At 31.7% G+C, this 21873-nt stretch overlaps 1 protein-coding gene across 2 annotated transcripts; it reads left to right on the forward strand.

The window, feature by feature from the left end:
- Positions 1-1501: 1501 nt before the first annotated feature.
- Positions 1502-19622, forward strand: LOC114324430 (putative transmembrane ascorbate-dependent reductase CYB561 homolog). 2 transcript variants are annotated; one of them, XM_028272279.2, is made up of 4 exons: positions 1502-1762; positions 7256-7473; positions 8331-8533; positions 9167-19622. In XM_028272279.2, the coding sequence occupies exons 1-4, from the start codon at positions 1689-1691 to the stop codon at positions 9479-9481; spliced, it is 810 nt and encodes a 269-aa protein (XP_028128080.2). In that variant the 5' UTR covers positions 1502-1688; the 3' UTR covers positions 9482-19622. The 2 variants fall into 2 exon arrangements, with proteins under 2 accessions (XP_028128080.2, XP_028128081.2); XM_028272280.2 differs by lacking the exon at positions 1502-1762 and adding an exon at positions 1910-2021.
- Positions 19623-21873: the final 2251 nt, after the last annotated feature.

The following is a 21873-nucleotide window of genomic DNA, read 5'->3' on the forward strand; positions in this document are numbered from 1 at the left end:
GTTGAACATTTTTGGTTACTGGTGGAAAAGGGCCCCGCAACAAACTTTGATATGGGGCCCCTGTGGGGCTAGCTACGCCACTGTCTCTGGATCTCGTAAAACCAGAGTTATAGCCAATGAAAAATAGATTCATATTCACCAAATTTCAAATAGAATATTTCGACGTTAAATATCCAAAAAAGTAAGCACTTTTTGGGGAAAATCTATTAAAACTTCTTTAAAGTGTTTAAAAAAAGCTTTATTTCTGTTTTTACAAAAAGTTTCTAGCATTAAATTTAAGCAAGTTACGCTCAAAAAAAAGTTGGTCCCTTTTGTTTTGGCAAAAAAAAATCGGGAAGACCACCCCCTAATTAGCAACTTAAATGAAATTAATCGTTACCGCTCCACAAATTATTTTACTTATGCTGTGTTTATATGATCTGTAAGTTTCATCGATTCAAAGTGCTTATTTTTGAAAAAAATTTATTTTAAAATAAAATTTTTAAGAATTTTAATTTTGAGAAATATGTATTTTTTTCAAAATAACTTAAAAATTGTTTGAGATACCAAAAAACTCGAAAAACAAAAAAAGTCAGCATTGCTTTTCTGAATATCATGTATTTTTTTGTTTTTCTGTTAGACAAAAATTGATTAAGATTTGGTGTTTCTAAATTTGCATACATTCGTGATCAGTGACTCGTTCAAACTCTTTTAACTACAGCCCTTTCAAAAATAAGGACTTTGAACCGATGAAACTTACAGATCATATAAACAATACATATACGAGTCAAGAAACTTGTGAAGTCGTAACGATTAAGTTCATTTGAGATACTAATTAAGGGGAGATTTTCCCGATTTTTTTACCAAAAAAAAGGACTAACTTTATTTTGAGCGTTACTGTTGATGCTAGAAAATTTTTTTAATGCTCTTCATTATTTGTTTAATCTTGTTATGGATGTACTATGTACTGACAGAGAAGGTAAGGGAGGGAATTCCTTGGTCAATTCTCAGTTTTAATGATACGTTGTTGGCAAAGGAGAGCAAAGAAATGTTAGAGCAGGAACCTTGGATAAAGCATTAAAATAAAACTGCTGTCATTTTCTATTTTTTGATAATTATTAAAGAAGAAAAATAAGAAATTAACAATTTACATTTAATTCAATAAAAATATCTAAAATGAATATATTTCTGGAAAAGCTTGGCAACGGCGCTTCTATAAATAATAGTTATGCAGGGAAAGTCCTTTAATATACGTCACACCAAACGTCATACATTTAGTATTTTCTGCAGTACCAATCTAATGACCAAAATCTCTAGGCAGTGCGCGCGTCTTTTATTGAATTTGAATAATCTTCCTGTTTTTTTAACTTTCCTTATAAATTTATTTTGGTGAATTTAACATTATAAGTTTAATCAAGTTTAATTAATTCATAGCTTTTAGAACAGAGGAAAAGCTTTACTTTGATTATATTTTTCATGTCCTAATAATAGACACCGAAATTTCCTCTTATTTTAGGTTATAATTTTCTTTTGTTTGTTGTCTACAATCTGTCATCGCAACTAAATATAAAAATAAACATGTCAGGTGAAAAATTATGAATAATTTTACCATAACAATGGAATGAAAATGCACTTTTTGAAATTGTATGAACCATTGTTATCCTTTTTGCGGTTTGGGTGGGAGATATATTGATTTTCCGACCTGTTGAATGTTTAGTAGACGTCTAATGAGTTCAAGATCTCTTCTAGCGGAACTTGAAGAACAATCTGTTGGATTATTGGGGTATGTGAAATTTTTTTCTGCATTAAAATATTTTAAATACAAATTGTCACAGTATTTTATGAGCTTATCAACTTGGTTTTATCAAAAAGTATTTATGTATATGTAAATTTTGCAATGAAGCTGATAACATAACTTTTTTGGTGTTTTTATATACAATTAGCTAACAGTTAACAGATGGATAACAGTTGGCGTCTCTAATACTCGACCTTATGACTCTCAATACTGTGTGTCTTCTTTAATATTCTGCAAGTCTCTAGAGGTAACAGTGTTACATTATTTATTTGCATTAATTTTCCTGAAAATTAAGTACTTTTACATATAGTCCAGACTTTACTATATATTTTTCAATAATTTATTTTGAATATTGTTGAATTTAAGACATATTTTATGTGCCTTTATATACCAAGAATGCTTATGATCTATGGCCTATAATATAACTTCAACATCAAAATAAAATACCATAGAATTTTCATGGAGTTTTCCATTATTTTTCAACATTCTTTTTCTTTTTTTCTCTTTATTTATTTATTTATTTACAAAGATCAACAACAAATATATGATCATTGCCAACCTCCGTAGCAGAGATGGCACCCGAAGAAGAAGAAGAAGAAAGATCAACAGACCTTGCAGGCCTAGGCCTAGGGCTAAAATTAATATAATGCAAAATTTGTATTAAATTGGGGTGGTTTCTTGTCCAATCATGCTCTTTGTCTACTAAATAGACTTACTATTCTCCACCATTCATCCCTGTTTGTTGCTCTTTCTTCCCAATCCTCAATTGTCTGGGTCTTCCTTTCCTTTTTTCATGATTGCCCCATTTTAGAATTAACTTTGGTATCCTCTTCCTCTCCATTATCATCACTTGTCCCATCCCCATCCATCTCACTCCTTGAGCCTTTATGATGCCACTGATGCTTGGTTCGTTAGACAATTCCTTTAGCTTCCTGTTTTTTTGGCACACCCAACCTTCCACTGTGTTTTGCCTCAACATATAGCTCTGAGCATTTTCCTATCTTTCCAAATTCTCTGTACAGTACAACCTGCCATATCCGGACCTATCATATCTGGACCTCCCCATATCTGGACGGTTCTGCGCCATCCGGATCTACCCAGAAAGGCAGTCCTGCTGTTGGACAACGCACTAAAAGAAGAACTAAAAGATGGTGAAATAATGTATTATGGAATCTATAAAACGTGTCTATCGACGAAAGTTATTGACAGCGTTGATTATTGGAATGTATGAAGGAGAAAACGTTTCGGAGACTGTAAAAGAAGTAGTGGTCTTGATATCCGGATTTTTTCATATCCGGATCGGTCTGTTGTCACATGATCCGGATATGGCAGGTTTGACTGTATTTGCTTTTTCATTATCCATACTTTATCTGTTTCAGTTTTATGAGTATTACTGTTTTATGTATTCTCAACTTTATTTTTCTCTACAGGGTGATTGATTAGTAGGGTAAAGCTCAATAGCTCCGCTATAGTAATATATAGCAATAAAAGTTAATAACAAAAATTTTAGCCACCTTTGAGCTTCACATTACAAAATTAGTTAGAATGTTACAGGGTGTTCGATAACACAGTGGCAGACCTAACGTTATGTTTTTTAAATGGAACACCCTATATTTTATTTTATATTCGAAATCCTGTTAACTTCTCCATCACAAAAATATAAAGGTTTGTAATGTTATACAGAGTATTTACAAAGTTATAACCAATTTTGTATGAAAATCGTAACAAGTTCAACTCCCTGTATAAATAAAAATAAGCACAACAGCAATGGTTTATTAATGCCATATTTTTTATTTATTGTCAAAATTTTTAAGAATTATTTATATTGCTAATTTTCTTAATATCAAATACAGGGTGAGTCAAAACGCAAGTATATTATTTTCTCAGTAATGTTAAATGGAAGACCTTGTATTTTATATCATTATTGAAAAGTAACATTAACATACTTTAATTTTTATATAACATTCCCTATGCCCAAATTTATTAGTTTTCGAGATATTTTCATTTTTCAGAGCAAATTATTTTAGGTGTTTAAATTTATATAAATTTTAAGTAAGCCATGACTGAATTGACAATTGAAGATTACCAGTTATCAATCCGGTAATCAATGTAACACTGTAGCAAATAAAGAAATAAAAATAATTTATTAGTAATACATTTTACAAACAAAAACACAACCACTACATGCAACATTTTTGAAACAATTAAAAACTATCTTTTTATGTAAATGCAACAAATAAACAAAGAAAATTAGTAATAAATTTTACAAAAAAACACACAAACACAAAATACAATATTTTGTGAAGACAATTAAACACTACTTTTGTATGTAAATGTAACAATGTAACAAATAAAGAACGAAACATAATTTGTCAGTAATACATTTTGCAAAAAAACATGTTTGAAAAAATTAGAAGCTACTTTTAATAAAATATTTTTAATATTTAATTACATAAGGTGTTCAAAATTATCTCCTAACACATTTATGTATGCCTAAAAACGATCATTGAATGAGCTACTTACTCTATGGAGCATTTGTAAATTAACACATCGAAATACACTTTGTATTCTATTTTTCATCTCATCCCTTGTTGTTGGAGGTATTTTATAAACTTCATTATTAACGTAACCCCAAAAAAATCAGTCCAGTTTATTAAATTCTGGTGATTTTCGTGGCCACCCTACTGGTCCATTGAAAAATGAAAATATCTCGAAAACTAATAAATTTAGACATAGGGAATGTTATCTAAAAATTAAAGTACGGTAATGGTAGTTTTCAATAGTGATATAAAATACAGGGTGTACCATTTAAAATTACTGAGAAAATAATGTACTTGCGTTTTGACTCACCCTGTATTTGATGTAAAGAAAATTAGCCATATCGACCATTCTTGAAAATTTTGACAATGCGTTAAAAAATATGGCATTAATAAACCATTGTTGCAACAGGGAGTTGAACTTGTTAAGATTTTCATATAAAATTGGTTATAACTTTGTAAATACCCTGTATAACATAACAAACCTTTATATTTTTGTGATGGAGAAGTTAACAGGATTTCGAATTTAAAATAAAATATAGGGTGTTCCATTTAAAAAAAACATAACGTTAGGTCTGCCACTGTGTTATCGAACACCCTGTAACATTCTAAAATTTTTGTTATTAACTTTTATTGCTATCTGTTACTACAGCGGAGCTATTGAGCTTTACCCTACTAATCAATCACCCTGTATACATATTTGTATTTCATCAATGGTCTTAGGTGTCCTTTGCCAATGTGGCATTCAGTTTCCATTTTCCTGACGTTTCTGTTCTATTATAATCCCAGGATACATAAAATGGTCCACTCTCTCAAAATTATATTCCCTTGATTCATTAGATATGAAAGTAAACTGTTCCTCTTCTTTTTGCTCTGTATTTCTGAGTACCATGTACTTCGACGTTTTCTGGTTTATTTCTAGGTCAAAATATTTTGCCACCTTTTCTATTTTTATAGTATTTTTAAATCCTTTTCTTGTTTTTGTTTGAACCATGAGATCATCAGCCAAGGCTAAACATTGATGTTCATTCAAAGATGTGAATTAGTAAGTAGTATAGTATGGGTAAATGATCTGAATTCAACATCAACATCCCAACAAAGAATCATCAAAGCAATAAAAAAATTGAAAGAATACAAAACTCCTGGAGCAGATGACATTCCTTTTGAGCTTTTAAGACATGCTGCAGCAGGCAATGCTGCAAGCCATGGTTTTTGACGTTTTGATTTCCCAAGTGGAAATCAAAAAGTCAAATAAACTGCAAAATTAAGTAAAATCGTGTTTTAAAATTAAGTAAAAGTGTGGCTTATTCACAACAAAAATAGTAAATTGTAATAACTAACCAGTTTGTCTGTTAGTCACAATGTAATTATCTCCACAAATAGCTTGTACATGACTGATAACAGGCTAATGGATCTATTATTTTCTAATTTATATTTATTTCACTTTTTAAATATCAGTTTTATAAAATCACCTAACCAAGCTGTTGGTATGTCACTTCTATAAATTTATTAAAAATTTTTTTTAGCATTTTTATGATGTGGTGTCCTCCATACTTTATTATTTCTAATATTATTATGTATTCACCTGGAACTTTTTTTATTTCGCATAGTGCTCATTACTTTCTTATTTCGTCCTCTGTTATATCTGGTATACCTACCTTCAGATCCAACATTTTTTACTATTTTTCAGTGTTTTTCGTTTTTTCCTATTGGTGGTTTTTTTTGACTCATATAATGTTTGGTAGTGGTGTTCTATCATAGTGGTTATTTTTTGAATTTCTGTAATCTCCTTTTTTTCATAATTAATTAGTTTTGTAATTATATTTGTACTTTGGCTTGTTTTCTTCTTCCAAGAATATTATACAAAATTAAAAAATGAATGTGAATCCTTTGATATTAGCCTCTTTCCAAGATAATTTAGTAACAATTTGTGCATCGTTCTAAACAAAACGTTCGTTACAAAAAAAACTACGAAAAAACACAAATATGTATTCTTCTTCCTAGTCGGTCATCCAATTCAGACATGTTTCCATCTTGAATTTTCAATATCTTTTAAACTGTCTCCATCCTTCTCTATCCTCTACCACTCTGAAGCAAAGATTTGGTTGAGCTCCAGCCTCTTTTATAATGTGGTCCACATACCTTGTTGGTGATCTTCCCCGGGCTCGCTCCTTGCACCATTTCCAGCAATATAAGCTTCTGCAGACCATCTCTACGCACCACATGACCAAAGTTCTTCTTCTTCTACGCCACTATAGCCCAAATTGAGCTTGGCCTCCTTTATTTTGTGCCTCCACCCTTGCTTGTCTGTGGCTGCTCTTCTCCATACGCGGACTCCTAAAAGGGCTTGTGCATCGTTGATTACTGTGTCTTCCCAGCGCTTTCTTGGCTTTCCAACTGGTCTCTTTCCCTGCATTCTAGCATTCAGTGCTCTTTTTGGTAGCCTATCCTCTCCCATTCTTATCACATGTCCGGTCCATTGCAATCTTTGTATTCTAATGAAGTCTGACAGGTGTGTTTCCTTATAAAGTTGATAAAGCTCGTTGTTGTATCGACTTCCTGAAGATTCCGTTTTCCCTCACAGGTCCTAGTATTCTCCTCAGGATTTTCCTTTCGAATGTGTCGAGTTTGTTTTTGGATGTTTCTTTCAGGACCCATGCTTCACTGCCATGCTATTGGTTGAATTAAGGTTTTATAGATTCTCATCTTTGTGTTTGGGTGGACACTTTTAGATCGAAATATATAGGAGAGGGCAAAATAAGCTCTGTTTGCCTACGTTATTCTCTTCTGTATTTCCATGACCAAAGTTAGCACTGACTTTTTCGGCCACAATGTTTCGAAGCCTACTTGTAACTTGCAGCTGTCTAAGAATATACTTGTTGGTTATGTTGGAAATATGTATTATTAAATACATATTAGTAATTAATGTATTTATTTATTACAGAAATTCAAATATGGAAGCTAGAGCTGAACATCAAAAAGTGAAACAATACCAAACTTTATATACATTTACAACATGTATAGGAGTCGGAGTTTGCGTGTTAATGCTCGTCTGGGTTCTTAATTTTAGAAAAGGACTTGCTTGGCAGTCACAGCCAGGTCTTGAATTCAACTGGCATCCTCTTCTAATGAGTATAGGAATGATCTTTTGTTATTCTCAGGGTAAGTTATTCTAGTATTGTTGATATATGTAACAAATCGGTGACCAGGTTTGGACCATGTTGTTTAAGAATATCTGATGAAATTTTATAAGATTAGAAGCTTGATACTTTAATATAGATTGGATATTAATTTACAGGGCGTTAGTAAATAAGTCAATGGTAATTGTGCATTAAAAAATAATAACAGTTTGCTATATTTAACTTCTACATTTATTCACTATATTTAAAATTCTTAAAGAACACCCACTGTATTCGTTTCATATCCAACGTGTGCAAGCTTACTATCTAGCTAGAGACTTTTCTCTGCACCTAATTTTTGCAAGGGGGTTCTTGGTCAAATCGCAAAGTTCCTAATTTTTTAGATGGCATTTTGTTTGCTGACAAGACTACTTTCGGACGAAACTGTATACACGAAATTTTCATAACAATCACTTATGGGCTGAGAAAAATCCACATGGAATCGTTGAAGCACATTTTCAGTATCAGTTTTCAGTAATTTTGTAGATTGGGGTAATTGACGATTTAAATTCTCTAGATTTTTGCATTTGGGGTTTTCTTAAGTCCTTAGTTTATTCCACTCCCGTCTAAAATGTTGACGACCTGAAAAATCGAATTATACCCGACTGTGAGAAAATAAGAACAAGACCAAGAATATTTGCGTGAATACGACAGTCAATGAGGCGAAGAGTTGAATCTTGTGTCACTTCGGAGAGAGGTCATTTTGAACATTTGTTGTAGCTTTGCGTCTAGTTAAAATCTTATTAGTGTTACTTTCTGATATTGTTTTTAATGTCGTTATATTAGATTAGATAGTTCTTGATAATGTATTAAATTAAATGAAATTCATTTTACTTTTAGCAATTCTTTTATACAGAACTGGGAGAAACTATCAAAAGAAAACCCTCAAGATTCTTCATGCAATGTTAAACTGCCTGGCGTTCATTTTAGCAGTTATTGCCCTTAAAGCCGTTTTCGACTCGCATAATTTACAAAACACTCCAAATCTGTATACGCTGCATTCTTGGATTGGACTGGCCACTGTCATTATTTTTGCCGCACAAGTGAGTATATTTCTGTTTTAAGAATTTATTATTTATTAAGATCTATAAACCATTATGTAATACGGCGAGAAGTAAAGAGAGCTACATCTGGTATGTATAGATCTTAACAAGGCGTATGACACAATTCCTAGACAAGAGCTGTGAAGGCTGATGAAGGATATTTATGAGAAAGCGTACATCAAGTAAGGCCTTGTGTCAGATTTACTGAAATTGTTTCAGTGATGGTTGGTTTACATCAAGGCTCTGATCACTGAGTCTTTACCTGTTTAATATTGTTGTGGATGTAACGACACAAAAGGTAAGGGAGGCTCTTTGGCAAATGCTCTTTGCTGATGATATCTTTTTAGAAGACGACAGCAAAGAAATGTTGAAGGATAAGTTGTTGGGTTAGAGAAGGGCTATTGTAGAGGGAAAACTTAAAGTTAGCATGTCGAAAAGGGAGTATATGTGGTTGGGAGGAACAGGAATACTCAAGCTATGGAAAAGAAAATGTAATGGCATGGGAATCCTTCTCAATGAGGAGACAGCACTATACATTTTATGTTTCGCTGATAACCAAATGCTGCTTGCTCAGGATCATTTTCTTTTCCATTCATTAATTTGTTTGCTTATTGTCTAACAACTTTCTATTAGTTTTTAGCCGGATTCATCACCTTCTTATACCCAGGATTATCGCCAACCTTAAGATCGACCATTCTACCCATTCACGTAGTATTCGGAACAAGTTGCTTCATAGGAGTGATAGTCGCATCAGTAAGCGGACTCTTAGAAAAAGCCATATGGGCCGTTAAGGATTACCAAAGCTACGGCACGGAAGGAATGTTCATCAATATTATAGGAATATTTATCATCTTTTATGGTATTTTGGTGCTCTATTTGGTAAACAATGTAGATTACAAAAGAGTTGCTTTAGCTGATGACCAAATGCCGCTGGAAAGATCTGAATAATTGTTTTAAGTTGTTAAAAAACGTGGAAGTGCAAAATCATCAAATTAATATTAGTTATTCACTAAGTTAATACAGTGGCCTACTCGATTGCCGGTTTTAAATCCTCTAGATTTTTGCAATTGGTGTTCTCTTAAGTCATTAGTGTATTCCACTCCCGTCGAAAATGTTGGCCACTTGAGGAATCACATCACAGCCTACTGTGAAATAACATATTATGTTTTCCATCTTTTGCGCTAATTCGTTATTAACTGATTGAATCTATGAGTAGCTCAAATATTAATATTAATAAGTATTTTCATTTTCATTAAAAGTGATGAATCAAATTATCTATTTCTTTAGATATTGCAATGAAAAGATCCAATAGTGATAGAGTTGTTTTACGTAATAAATTGCTATTTTGTAACTGCTAAACTCGAATCACGATTGAAGATTGCTACAGTTATAAAAGTTGCTGTGCTGCTATAAAGCACTCAGGGTGATTTTACATATGTTGCTAACCTATGTAGACACGCTGTATATAAATAACGAAGCTCTCAAAAACAGAAGAGATTGTCAGCTTCAGCATTAATTTTATTAAAAGTGCGTTGGAATAGAATGTTAGATGCTTACCAAAATTTAAAGATGCTGCCATTAATGTTTTTCTTGGACAGAGCAAAAAACAAAATATAGGATGAATTTTTTTTAGATTAGGAGATGTAATATTCATTGACTTATAAAATAGTCTTTTATTTTTACATGTTTTTTTGTATGGTCTATAGTCTATGAGTTCCAGTATTAAGTAACACCTTACCCTTCTTGGTTAAATTATATCTTATCATAATAAAAAGTCTTAAAAATGTTCGTAACTGCTTCGTTTGAGCGAGTCTACCATTTTCTAAACAAATTTTGAGTGCAGGTTGGACGCGTTTCCGCGTCCCGCGTCGTTAACGTATTTACATTGTCGGACTAACGAAACGCGGCTGTAAATTTGTCCGACAAGAGATCGATAAGTACTTTAAATTGAAAATTAAGAGTTTTATAATCACAAAACTACCGCACTAGAGTGACATCTTGCGCGTGTCGGACTCTACGATTTTGTTATTACAAAACTCTTAATTTTCAATAATTTAAAGTACTCATATTTAATTAATAAAGATTGTTGATCTCTTGCCGGACAAATTTACAGCCGCGTTTAATTAATCCGACAACGCAAATATGTTAATGACGCGGGATGCGTCCAACCTTGTAGCAGTCCCACTAAAGGCTATTTTGTAACATTAACACGTCAAATGCCAACGCCTCGACAGTGGAAGCCATTTTTGTATAACAAATAATGTGGTGCTACGTAACCTTACGGAGTACCTCGGTAGCTCTAAGTCTTCAGATATCTAGGGGTGTGGATTCTTAATAGATTTTATAAATATAATAGAAACTCAATTGCTCGGGGGGCGCCATAATTAAACGAAACATACTTAAAACTTCAAAAAAAAATTAAAGTAACAAGTTAATAAAAATATATAGTCATCATAAGATACAAACACATTTACTAGTCCAGAAAGCCACTGCGCATCCGCTAGGTAAAATATTCTAATTCGGATTTTTTGCACAATCTTACTCAAAAAAGACTCCTTTTAACAAATTTGCATGTTGCCAGGACCAAAAGTTGGTCAAAAATTTTTTAAACGTTTTTTTTTGTTTTTTTTCCTAAAATTATTTTTTTGCATGGAAAAAAGTTTTTTTAGTTTTATTGGATCAATCCAAACAGAAAAGGTCTTTAGTGACTATTCTCTAAAAATTATAGTTTTTAACATATAAGCGATTAAAAATTGAAAAATTGCGAAATCGGCCATTTTTAACCTTCAAAAACTATGTGAAAAACTGAACATTTAAATTTTGCCAAGGTAGGTAGATATTCTTTAAACATCGATTGATGAAATTCCGAAGAGTTTTTTTCAATACAATATTCAAAACTCCTTTGTTTTTTAATTGCTAATCAAGCGTGCGCGACACTATTTTCCACCGACAGTGTGGTGCAAATGAAAGGAATAAATTCGTTACTTCGTAAACCGGCGACTTTAAGGAAAAATCCCGAAACAGGTCGATTTTTATTTTTAAGTTATGATATTGTGGCATATATGGTATACTAGTGACGTCATCCATCTGGACGTGATGACGTAATCGATGATTTTTTTAAATGAGAATAGGGGTCGTGTGCTAGCTCATTTGAAAAGTTCTTCAATTCTCTATTCAGTAATATAAACATTTACATAATTATTTATACACGGTGTCCAAACAATTTTTATTAAATTAAATTATTTGACAAAAAAGAAGTAGAAGGACACCCTGTATAAATAATTATGTAAATGTTTACACTACTGAATAGAAAATTGAAGAACCTTTCAAATGAGCTACCACACGACCCCTATTCTCATTTAAAAAAATCATCGATTACGTCATCACGCCCAGACGGATGACGTCACTAGTATACGATATACGCCACAATATCATAACTTAAAAATAAAATCGACCTGTTTCGGGATTTTTCCTTAAAGTCGCCGGTTTACGAAATAGCGAATTTATTCCTTTCATTTGCACCATACTGTCGGTGGAAAATAGTGTCGCGCACGCTTGATTAGCAATTAAAAAACAAAGGAGTTTTGAATATTGTATTGAAAAAAACTCTTCGGAATGTCATCAATCGATGTTTAAAGAATATCTACCTACCTTGGCAACATTCAAATTTTCAGTTTTTTACATAGTTCTTGAGGGTTAAAAATGGCCGATTTCACAATTTTTCAATTTTTAATCGCTTATATGTCAAAAACTATCATTTTTAGAGAAAAGTCACTAAAGGCCTTTTCTGTTTGGAATGATCCAAAAAACCTAAAAAACTTTTTTCCATGCAAAAAAAATAATTTTAGGAAAAAACAAAATAAAAACGTTTAAAAAATTTTTGACCACCTTTTGGTACTGGCAACATGCAAATTTGTTTAAAGGAGTCCTTTTTGAGTAAGATTGTGCAAAAAATCCGAATTAGAATATTTTCCCTAGCGGATGCGCAGTGGCTTTCTGGACTATACGTAAATATAAATATATCAGGACCTACCTTAGTGTTCTCATGTTGATTTCTCACTTATGAACAAGAGAAAGGGATCAGATAATATTATCAATCAAAAAAATATATTATAAAATGAATAAACTTTTTATTAAAATTAAAAAATAAAATAAAATGAAATGATGGATCTCTTGTAGACAATATAAGAGATTCTGTTTACAAAAACAATAAAAAGGTTTACAAACAATACCTTGTCATATAGTCCTGTCCTTATTCTTCACGTTGTGAATATCCAAAGCACGCACTTTTCACTGAATTTGGATAAACAATAGTACAAAAATGTTTATTTTAATGAAAAGTTTCAGCAAAACTAAATAAACTTCCAAATGTGCTCATATTGACTTTTAAATAACTTTTGAGGTATTTAGGATTATCTTTAGCACTTAATCCATAACTGCTTCCGAAAAGGAACTTAGGTAGTGTCGTATACACTAAAATAAACAAGAGTGGCATTTTCTAGTTTCTCACACTACATTTTCAGGAACCTAAAAATTTGATTAAAAACTACGTCAGAACTTAATCTTTGAACTTAACTTTCTCAGAAAACCGCCAAGCGACTGCTGCCGAGGCTCTACCAACCTCTCTACTTGGATGCCCAAACTTGAATTCCTTCTATCTCACCACTTGAATGAATCGCCCTAAACCAAAACGCTTCCTTCCAAAAACCCACTCCATTTCTCTCATTCCAACCTACTCATCCAATCAACCAATAAGAAAAAAGTTTAATCCTTCCTTCTTTCATCATTGACCAACAGAAAAAAACAAAACATGTCCTAAATCCAACCTCTTTGGTAGGGAATTATACTCTTTGGCCAATAGGGTCATTTAGCCATGTCAGCGATCCTTACTTAGCTCCAACATTTTGAAGAAAGGTATTGCTGAGTCCTCAATTAACACCCGCGCTTTCTGATATTGATATTAGCACGCATTGTGTACCTAGACTCCAAAGACTTCTGGCGCCAAAGACCATTATCTACAATGTAACTATTTTTTACATCACAAACTGAACGGTAAAAGTTCAATTTTCGAGCGATAATATAAACACAGAAAAACCGAAATTAGACATGACTGCAAAATAATATAACGTATTTCTTTAACAAAACTGATAAACTACAATTGAATTATTCTCACGTTTTTTCAAGACAGAAATAAATTCTTAGAATTTACCTGGTATATGAAGCGATATTCTTATGTCTACAGGGTAAGACAAAAATATGTAACAATGACATTTACGATTTTTGGTTTCTGGATGAGGCAAATTGATTGAGTTCTTGTGAACCGTTTCAACCTGCACTCTGAAATTTTTCAGAAAATGGTAGACTCGCTCAAACGAAGCAGTTAAGAGCGTTTTTAAGCCTTTTGTAATCATCTTCCAAAAAGGACGATGTACTGTGGACTATACTTTAAACGGTTCAAAATACAAGTGAACCAAGTCCACTTTTATATTTTTTGGGGTAATGACATGAAATTTGTTCCAATAGAAGTTGTTTGGGGCCAATAAACGCAAAGTAAATGTCTTAAGTTACTCCTTGACTTTCTAATGAAATATATACTTTTAAAAATTTTAACAGATAATTTTGTTATGAAGCTTTAACTTTAAACTTCTGTAACTCAAATTTAGTTAAAGTGGACTTGGTTCACTTGTATTTTGAACCCTCGATTTATTGAATCCCTACAAATTCTTCATTATATTTCCTATAACTTTTATATTAAGAACTAATTAATATTTTTTAATTTTTGACGTGATTAGTTTTAAAAAGTGATTATTTTGCACTTTCCGATTTTAAAATAACTCTTAACCTGAATATCACAAGAAACATATTGGACATATTTAAATTAATCAGTATCTATGGGTTATATATCATTATTTTTATTCTTAGTGATTTTATAAATTATATTTTATTTTAATCTATTTTTTCATACTGGTATACTTAATTATCTACTTAATTAGTTTAATTTAAAAATAATGGTGCCTCTTATTTGAACCAATGTAAAGCCAAATCTAATCTTTTGTCCATTTGTCCCTATACAGAGAGCACGTAAAGGTTGGAATAAATTCATTTTCTCAAGAATGGACCATTTTGGAAAAAAATCCCAAAACAGGTCAATTTCTATTTTTAAATTACGACTTTTTTGCATATATATCATACTAGTGACGTCACCCATCTGGGCGTGATGACGTCATCGATGATTTTTTTAAATAGGAATAGGGGTCGTGTGATAGCTCATTTGAAAGTTAATTTAATTCTCTATTCAGTAATATAAACATTTACATAATTATTTATACAGGGTTAACAAAAAAACATTTTTTTAATTAAACTTATTGACATAAAAAGAAGAATGCATTTAAATTATTTAGTCCAAAATACATTTTCCTGCACTCAGAAAACAAAAAAAAAATGTTTATTTAAAAAATAATCATTGCTTTTCGCTTAAATTAAACGTTGAAACTGTCAAGGGGAAGGTGGGTGGCGGCTTTAATATTGAATTTAGGGAAAAAACAATACTTATTTGTCAAATAAACATTTTTTTCTGTTTTCTGATAGTAGTAAAAAAGTATTTTGAGTTAAATAAATTACACACATTCTTCTTTTTATGTCAATAAATTTAATTCAAAATTTTTTTTTGGCACTCTGTATAAATAAATATGTTAATGTTTATATTATTGAATAGAGAATTGAATTGCCTTTCAAATGAGCAATCACACGACCCCTATTCTCATTAAAAAAAATTATAGATGACGTCATCACGCCCAGATAGGTGACGTCACTAGTATGATACATATGCCAGCAAGTCGCAATTTAAAAATAAAAATTGACCTGTTTCGGGATTTTTTTCCAAAATCGTTCATTCTCGAGAAAATGAATTTATTCCAACCTTTACGTGCTCACTGTATATCGTTACATAGGAATGATACATAAAATATAGATCAAAGGATTCGATCTATAAATATACAGAGTGAAGAAATCGTCCTCAATAGAGAGTAAATACTGACATAGCTCTGACTTTTTTGACAACCTAAATCGGAAGTCATTGATATAGTGACTTGAATGTTGATTATATTGTGGCTATGGTGCTTTTTGTTTTATTGTTATAATCTATTTTTAGTAATAGAAATTTTGTGATGTATTCATGTTCCTTATGCTATGTTCTACATGGATTTCTTCTATTATCTATTCAATAGTTTTAACATTAGATCTGCAAACATTACTTCTTGACAGTTTCTTTGAGAGATGTAACGAAGCAGGCCTGGGTCTGAACATATAGACCAGGACTAATCTGTAAAAAACGTGTATTTTTGGATGTGAGAGGTGGCATTCGGATTTTTGCAGATAAAGTTAGGTGACAACTTCAATAATAATAATTGACTTATGCTCCTTCTCAAATATGCCCGGAACATCAATAAAAAAATTTAAATATTTAAAAATTTCGAAAAACATCGATTTTTCTGCTTTCTTTGCTTCTAACTTTAAAACGGTTCGTTTTGGAACAAAGTCTTACAGAAATAAAATAAAGATTATTGAATTTTGTATGATATACGACTGGTCAAAAATATCTTAAGGTATTAGCTTTTCTGCAATATAGCAATAAATACAAAATAAGGGGGCAAAATACGCCTGTTGTTATTCAATGTTTCTTAGTCACTTTGGCGGCACTTAGAACCTTAGTAATTCGCTTAGAAAATTCTTATAACTTACTTAAATGGTCTACCAAATTTTATTAAAATCTATTTAATAGATTTTGCATAATAAATTTGCAATGTAAATGTTTTAAAAAAAAATCAAATTTTTTAAAATCTTTCTGAACAAAAATTAGACCATTTAGAAGTTGGCCAATTTTTTTACATATAAAGAGGTGCTCTACCTATCTAATACACTTTACAGAATTAAAATCGGATTATTTAAGGGGCCTCGGCAATGTTTTAAAATTATAAACAATTTTTTGGCTTATAAACAAATAGCTTTGTTTAATAATAAAAAAATTAATTTTTAGCAATGCAAATAATTAAAACCGGTATAATTTGACTTAAACTTTCAAATGCTGTCAGCAGAATTGCTATTTTATTTTTTAATCAAAAGTTATTCTCGTTCAAACATTGCAATTTTTCGATTTTTTGAATGTTCCACTGTGTTTATCTCGAAAACTATACATCATACGAAAAACTTGTAAGAACATTTTTTGCTTAGAATTACCCAAGAAATACAAAAAATGTTTTATTTTGCGAAAAATCGATGTTATGTAATTCCTCAAGTTCTTCGTTTATTTCTGGACACAGCACTAATTTGTTTATAAGCCACAAAATTGTTTATAACTTTAAAACATTGCTGAGGCTGCTTAAATAATCCGATTTCATTTCTGTAAAGTGCGTTAGATAGATGGAGTGCTTCTTTATATGTAAAAAAATTGACAAATCTTTGTATGTTCTAGTTTTTGTTGTGCAAGATTTTAAAATTTTTTAATTTTTTAAAAAAAGTTTAGATTGCAAAATTATTATGCAAAATCTAGTAAGTCCATTTTAATGAAATTTGGTGGACGGTTTTAACATATTACAAAAATTTTCTAAGCGAATTAGGAAGGTTCCAAGTGTAACCTAAGTGATGGAAAAACATTGAATAAGGACAGGCTTGTTTTGCCCCCTTATTTTATATTTATTGCTATTTTGCAGCAAGGGTGTTAAATTAAGACATTTTTAACCAATCGTATCTGATGGAAAATTTAATTATCTGTGTTTTATTCTTATACGACTTTGTTCCAAAATGAATCGTTTTAAAGTTATAAGCAAAGAAAGTAGAAAAAAAACGAAATTTTTTGAAATTTTTAAACATTTTAAATTTTTTATTAATGTTCCGGGCATATTTGAGAAGGAGCATAAGTCAATTATTATTAACAAAGTTATCACCTAACTTTATCCGCAAAAATCCGAATGCCACCTCTCACATCCACCTAAAAACAGATCCTTCCTGGTCTAATATGGAAAACCTAAATACTCATAATAAGTAAACAACAGAATATAAATCCGTCTGTGTATATGTAAATAGCACTAAACTTAGCCAAGTTGATCAAATTGTTTACCTTGGATCAGTTAAATTGCAATGCAGAGAGTCATGGCGAAATTAAATCCAGAATTGAGCAGACCAGAGCTGCTTTTAGAATGATGTCCAAGGTATTAATAACAGAGACCTAAAATTAGCATTGCGGATCCATCTACTTCGCTGCTGTGTTTTAGGTCTCACTTTATAGTGTCTATCTTAGACTGTAAATAAAATTGATCTAAATCGCCTCGAGGCTTTCGAAATGTGGTGCTATAGAAAAATTTGCAAAGTTTCTTTTTCCATAAGCCTCTTTTTATTTCCATAAGCAAAAATTTCGACTATGGGAAGACTGGTGTATATATTGAAACATTGAATAGATAATAAATTTAATATTACCATTGTGCAACTAATAGTTTTAAGCAGGTCTTAATCATACGTTAGATAAATACTTTGGTGCTTTTTGTCAACATATAGCCAAAGCTGCGGTGCTTTTTGGAATTGTTATTCAATTTATATTTATACTCTATGTTATCTTATTTAAACATAGTATGTTTTGTTAACTTATAGGTGCAAATACTTACCCATCTATTATAATTTTTGAACTGATTTACAGCATATATTCGGCCACAAGTTACAAAAGAAAATGCTCAAATTAAATACCCAATTCAGTAGTTATCAATATGTTTAAAATCAAAAACAATGTAGATGAAAAAACAGATTTTTTAAATTAATCAATACAATAGAAAATGATTATAGATATAATAATTTGATCCAAATAGTCAAATGACTTCTAGGAGGTATCTGGTGAAAGTATTAGAAAGTTGAAACTGGGTGTCAACTATATATTAGAGCCATAATTTTATGTAAGATGTATAACATCTTTACCCTACCTACCGTGTCTCTGAAGATTTCTATTGAATTGCATTTAAACCAGTTCCTTAAAATTTTCAACTATGACACTCTCCTTCTTCCTTAGGTCATTATGTTATAAAAGGTAACAGGCAACTCAGTTGTCATAATTAATTATTACCTATTAACCCACTTACCACGTGTGGGAGTCATATGTTGCCCTAAAGCCACATCCACATAGGAATTATATCCATGCGTTGGATTTTACGATGTTAACATTTATATAAGACTTTTAGTCTATTTTTAAAAAGTTTTAACCTTAGTATTTTTGGGTGGTTTACCATGTTCTTGTAACACTGATGATGCTCCTGTTACAGAGCGAAAACGTTTTGTTTCTATGTTTGTAGCCCTATAGGGGCGTTTTAAACTAATATAGCTTTTATTAGGACAAAAATTTTTTATTAAATTTTACTCATCAAGGTTACTTCCAAGGTACGTTATTTTGTTACTCTTTCCAGATCTCTTCCGTCAACATTGACCTTCAACCTTCTGTTTTGGTTTTGGCGCTTGCTGATGACCATCTTTTTTGTCTTCTTTGTATTCAATTTCATTCCAAATTCTCTACAGGCTGTCGTTACTCGGTCTATTAGGCGTTGCAGTGCTTCAGCATTATCTGCCAGAATGACCGTGTCATCAGCGTATCGCAGATTATTTATACATTGCCCGTTAATAATTATGCTATCCGAGGTGCCTTCCAAAGCTTTTTTAAATATCTTCTCAGAGTAAACGTTGAACAGCAAAGGTGACAGGCCGCATCCCTGTTTTACTCCCTTCTCGATATCGATTTTTCCAGATGTTTTAAAATAATTTTTATTCAATTTTAAAATAATTGTTATTAAATAATTGTAAAATTATGGCACTTATATCAATTAATAATAGGTACAACATTTCTGTGACAATAATCACATGTACTTTCAATATATTTTTGTATTGTTACGTTGTGTTGATATGTTGTGCTATATTAACTGAACTGAAAGCTTAAAACATATAATAGTTACTTTATTTTTATATTCATGTACCTTAAGTCTGTCTTGACTGTTTTATTATACTTTAATAATATGTATACATATACAGATATTCTTAAAATAAACGTATATGCCTCTGATGTCTCATTACTTGATTTTTATATCCACAAAAAGTTTAAGGTACTAGTACACTTTAGAAGACCAAAAATAAGCATTTTTTCAAGATTTTTTTTCTCACAACTTTTATTAAAAATGAACATAAAACTTTTTACATATTAATATCTAACTCTTAGAGAATACAAAAAATATATCTTTTTTCATTTATGCACGTACACTAATATTGTAGAGGGCGCCAAAGTCGAGGCCTCGAAAAAAAGTAGTTCCGATGGCGGACAGTTAATCTCAGGATTGGGATCTCTGAAACCAAAAAATCGTATAACATTTGAAAAAGGAAGATTTCTTACTTGACAATTTACCACCATTATTAAAAAATTCCGCAAAACAAAGATTTTACGGAAATTTGAAAAAATTTTGTGAAAAAATCGCCCATTTTTCTTCACTTTTTCATGGTTAAAAAATATTTATTTTTTATTTTTTGGTCAAATTGTAGTAAATTGTCACGTAAGATACCTTCCTTTTTCAAATGCAGTACGATTTTTTTGTTTCAGATATCCCAATCCTGAGATTAACTGTCCGCCTTCATTTTTCGAGGCCTCAACTTTTGCGCCCTCTACAATATTAGTGTACGTGCATAAATGAAAAAAGATATATTTTTTGTATTCTCTAAGAGTTAGATATTAATATGTAAAAAGTTTTATGTTCATTTTTAATAAAGGCTCTGAGAAAAAATTCTTGAAAAAATGATTATTGTTGGTCTTCTAAAGTGTACTAGTACCTTAATAAAACATAATATACCAAAGGGCAAAGAAAATTGGTTAAAATAAGAATGGTGAAGAGATAAGAGAGTTGTTGGACCAAAAACACGATCTTCTTCTTCATGTGCCTAGTCCGTTCCGAACGTTGGCAATTAACATGGCTATTCTGACTTTGTTTACGACAGATCTGAATAGTTCGGCAGATGACAAGCCGAACCATTGCCGCAAGTTCTGGAGCCACGAGTGTCTTCTCCTCCCTGGACCCCTTCTGCTGTCTATTTTCCCTTGGATGATTAGCTGTAGTATTCTATATTTATTGTGCCTCATAACGTAACTCAATATTCCAACTTTCTTTTCTTTATAGTTATTCCTACCTCTCTAATATCAATTGCCTTGGTCGTTGCTGGGTTTTGTTTACTAACATCCATTTGGTTTTTGTGATGTTGAGTCCGTATTGTGCACTTGTTTTTTTGTATCTTACTCATTAGGCAACTCAGTTCCTCCATGCTACTCGCTAGAATCACAGTGTCATCTTATGGTATTAATTATTTATCTTTATGCCTTCTATGCTCTCCTCCAGCGCTGTCTTAAATACTTCTTTTGAGTATATATTAAAGAAAATAGGAGACAAGATACAGCCCTCTTGTACCCCTTTCTTGGGGTAAAAAACACGATATGTTTAATAATACTGTAACGGGTAGTCCTTTCAAGACGACAGACTCAGTAAAACACAAGTTAAAAATAAAGTAAATATATTAAATATTATTATATACAGTTTAAAACAAATAAAATAAATTATACTTCCGTCTTCTGCAAAGGAAAAACAATATTAAACTTTCTTACAGTTATTCGATCATAGTAGCAACATTAAAATAATACAATAAACAGTTTATTTATATACAATAACAAGCTTTCTACGTTAAATCAACATAGACCTATATTCCGATGCGGAGATCATTCCTCGCTACTACCGCCTACTGCGATAACGATCATGGCAAGACCCCACGTCACTACGGTGGCGTCTACCTAGGCATAGTTCCACCTCACAAACGGTGCATCTTTGCCAAGCCAGCTAAAGCTCGTTCAATACGCGAGCATCAGCTGTTGAGCCATAGTTAGTTCAATACGCTAACCATGACTGATTTCCTCATTCTCCTGGTTCGCCTTAAATATGCTTTCGATCCCACTACTCCTTCGATTTCCCCCAGCGGTGCAATGAAGAAGGAATGCGCAAACACGGACACTCCATCGGTCCTCTCTGGTAATAGCAGCTTATCGCTTGCCGAGGTATCATATCGTTACAATACGATGCATAAAAAGGTTAAAAGAGCAGCTGATCTTCAGAAATCCAACACAGCTAGCAATATTCGAGATCCACAGGGGAATATCATCATCAAGAAATTTGCATATAGACCAAATACAACAAGAACTCTTTGAAGGTAGCTCTGAACAACTTCCATCCTTATGTAATGACCACTTACCAATCACATCAAATGAAGTGGAAAAAGCAATATCC

The sequence above is a fragment of the Diabrotica virgifera genome, chromosome 3 (genome assembly GCF_917563875.1).
Source record: "Diabrotica virgifera virgifera chromosome 3, PGI_DIABVI_V3a".
Classification (NCBI taxonomy): Eukaryota; Metazoa; Arthropoda; class Insecta; order Coleoptera; family Chrysomelidae; genus Diabrotica; species Diabrotica virgifera.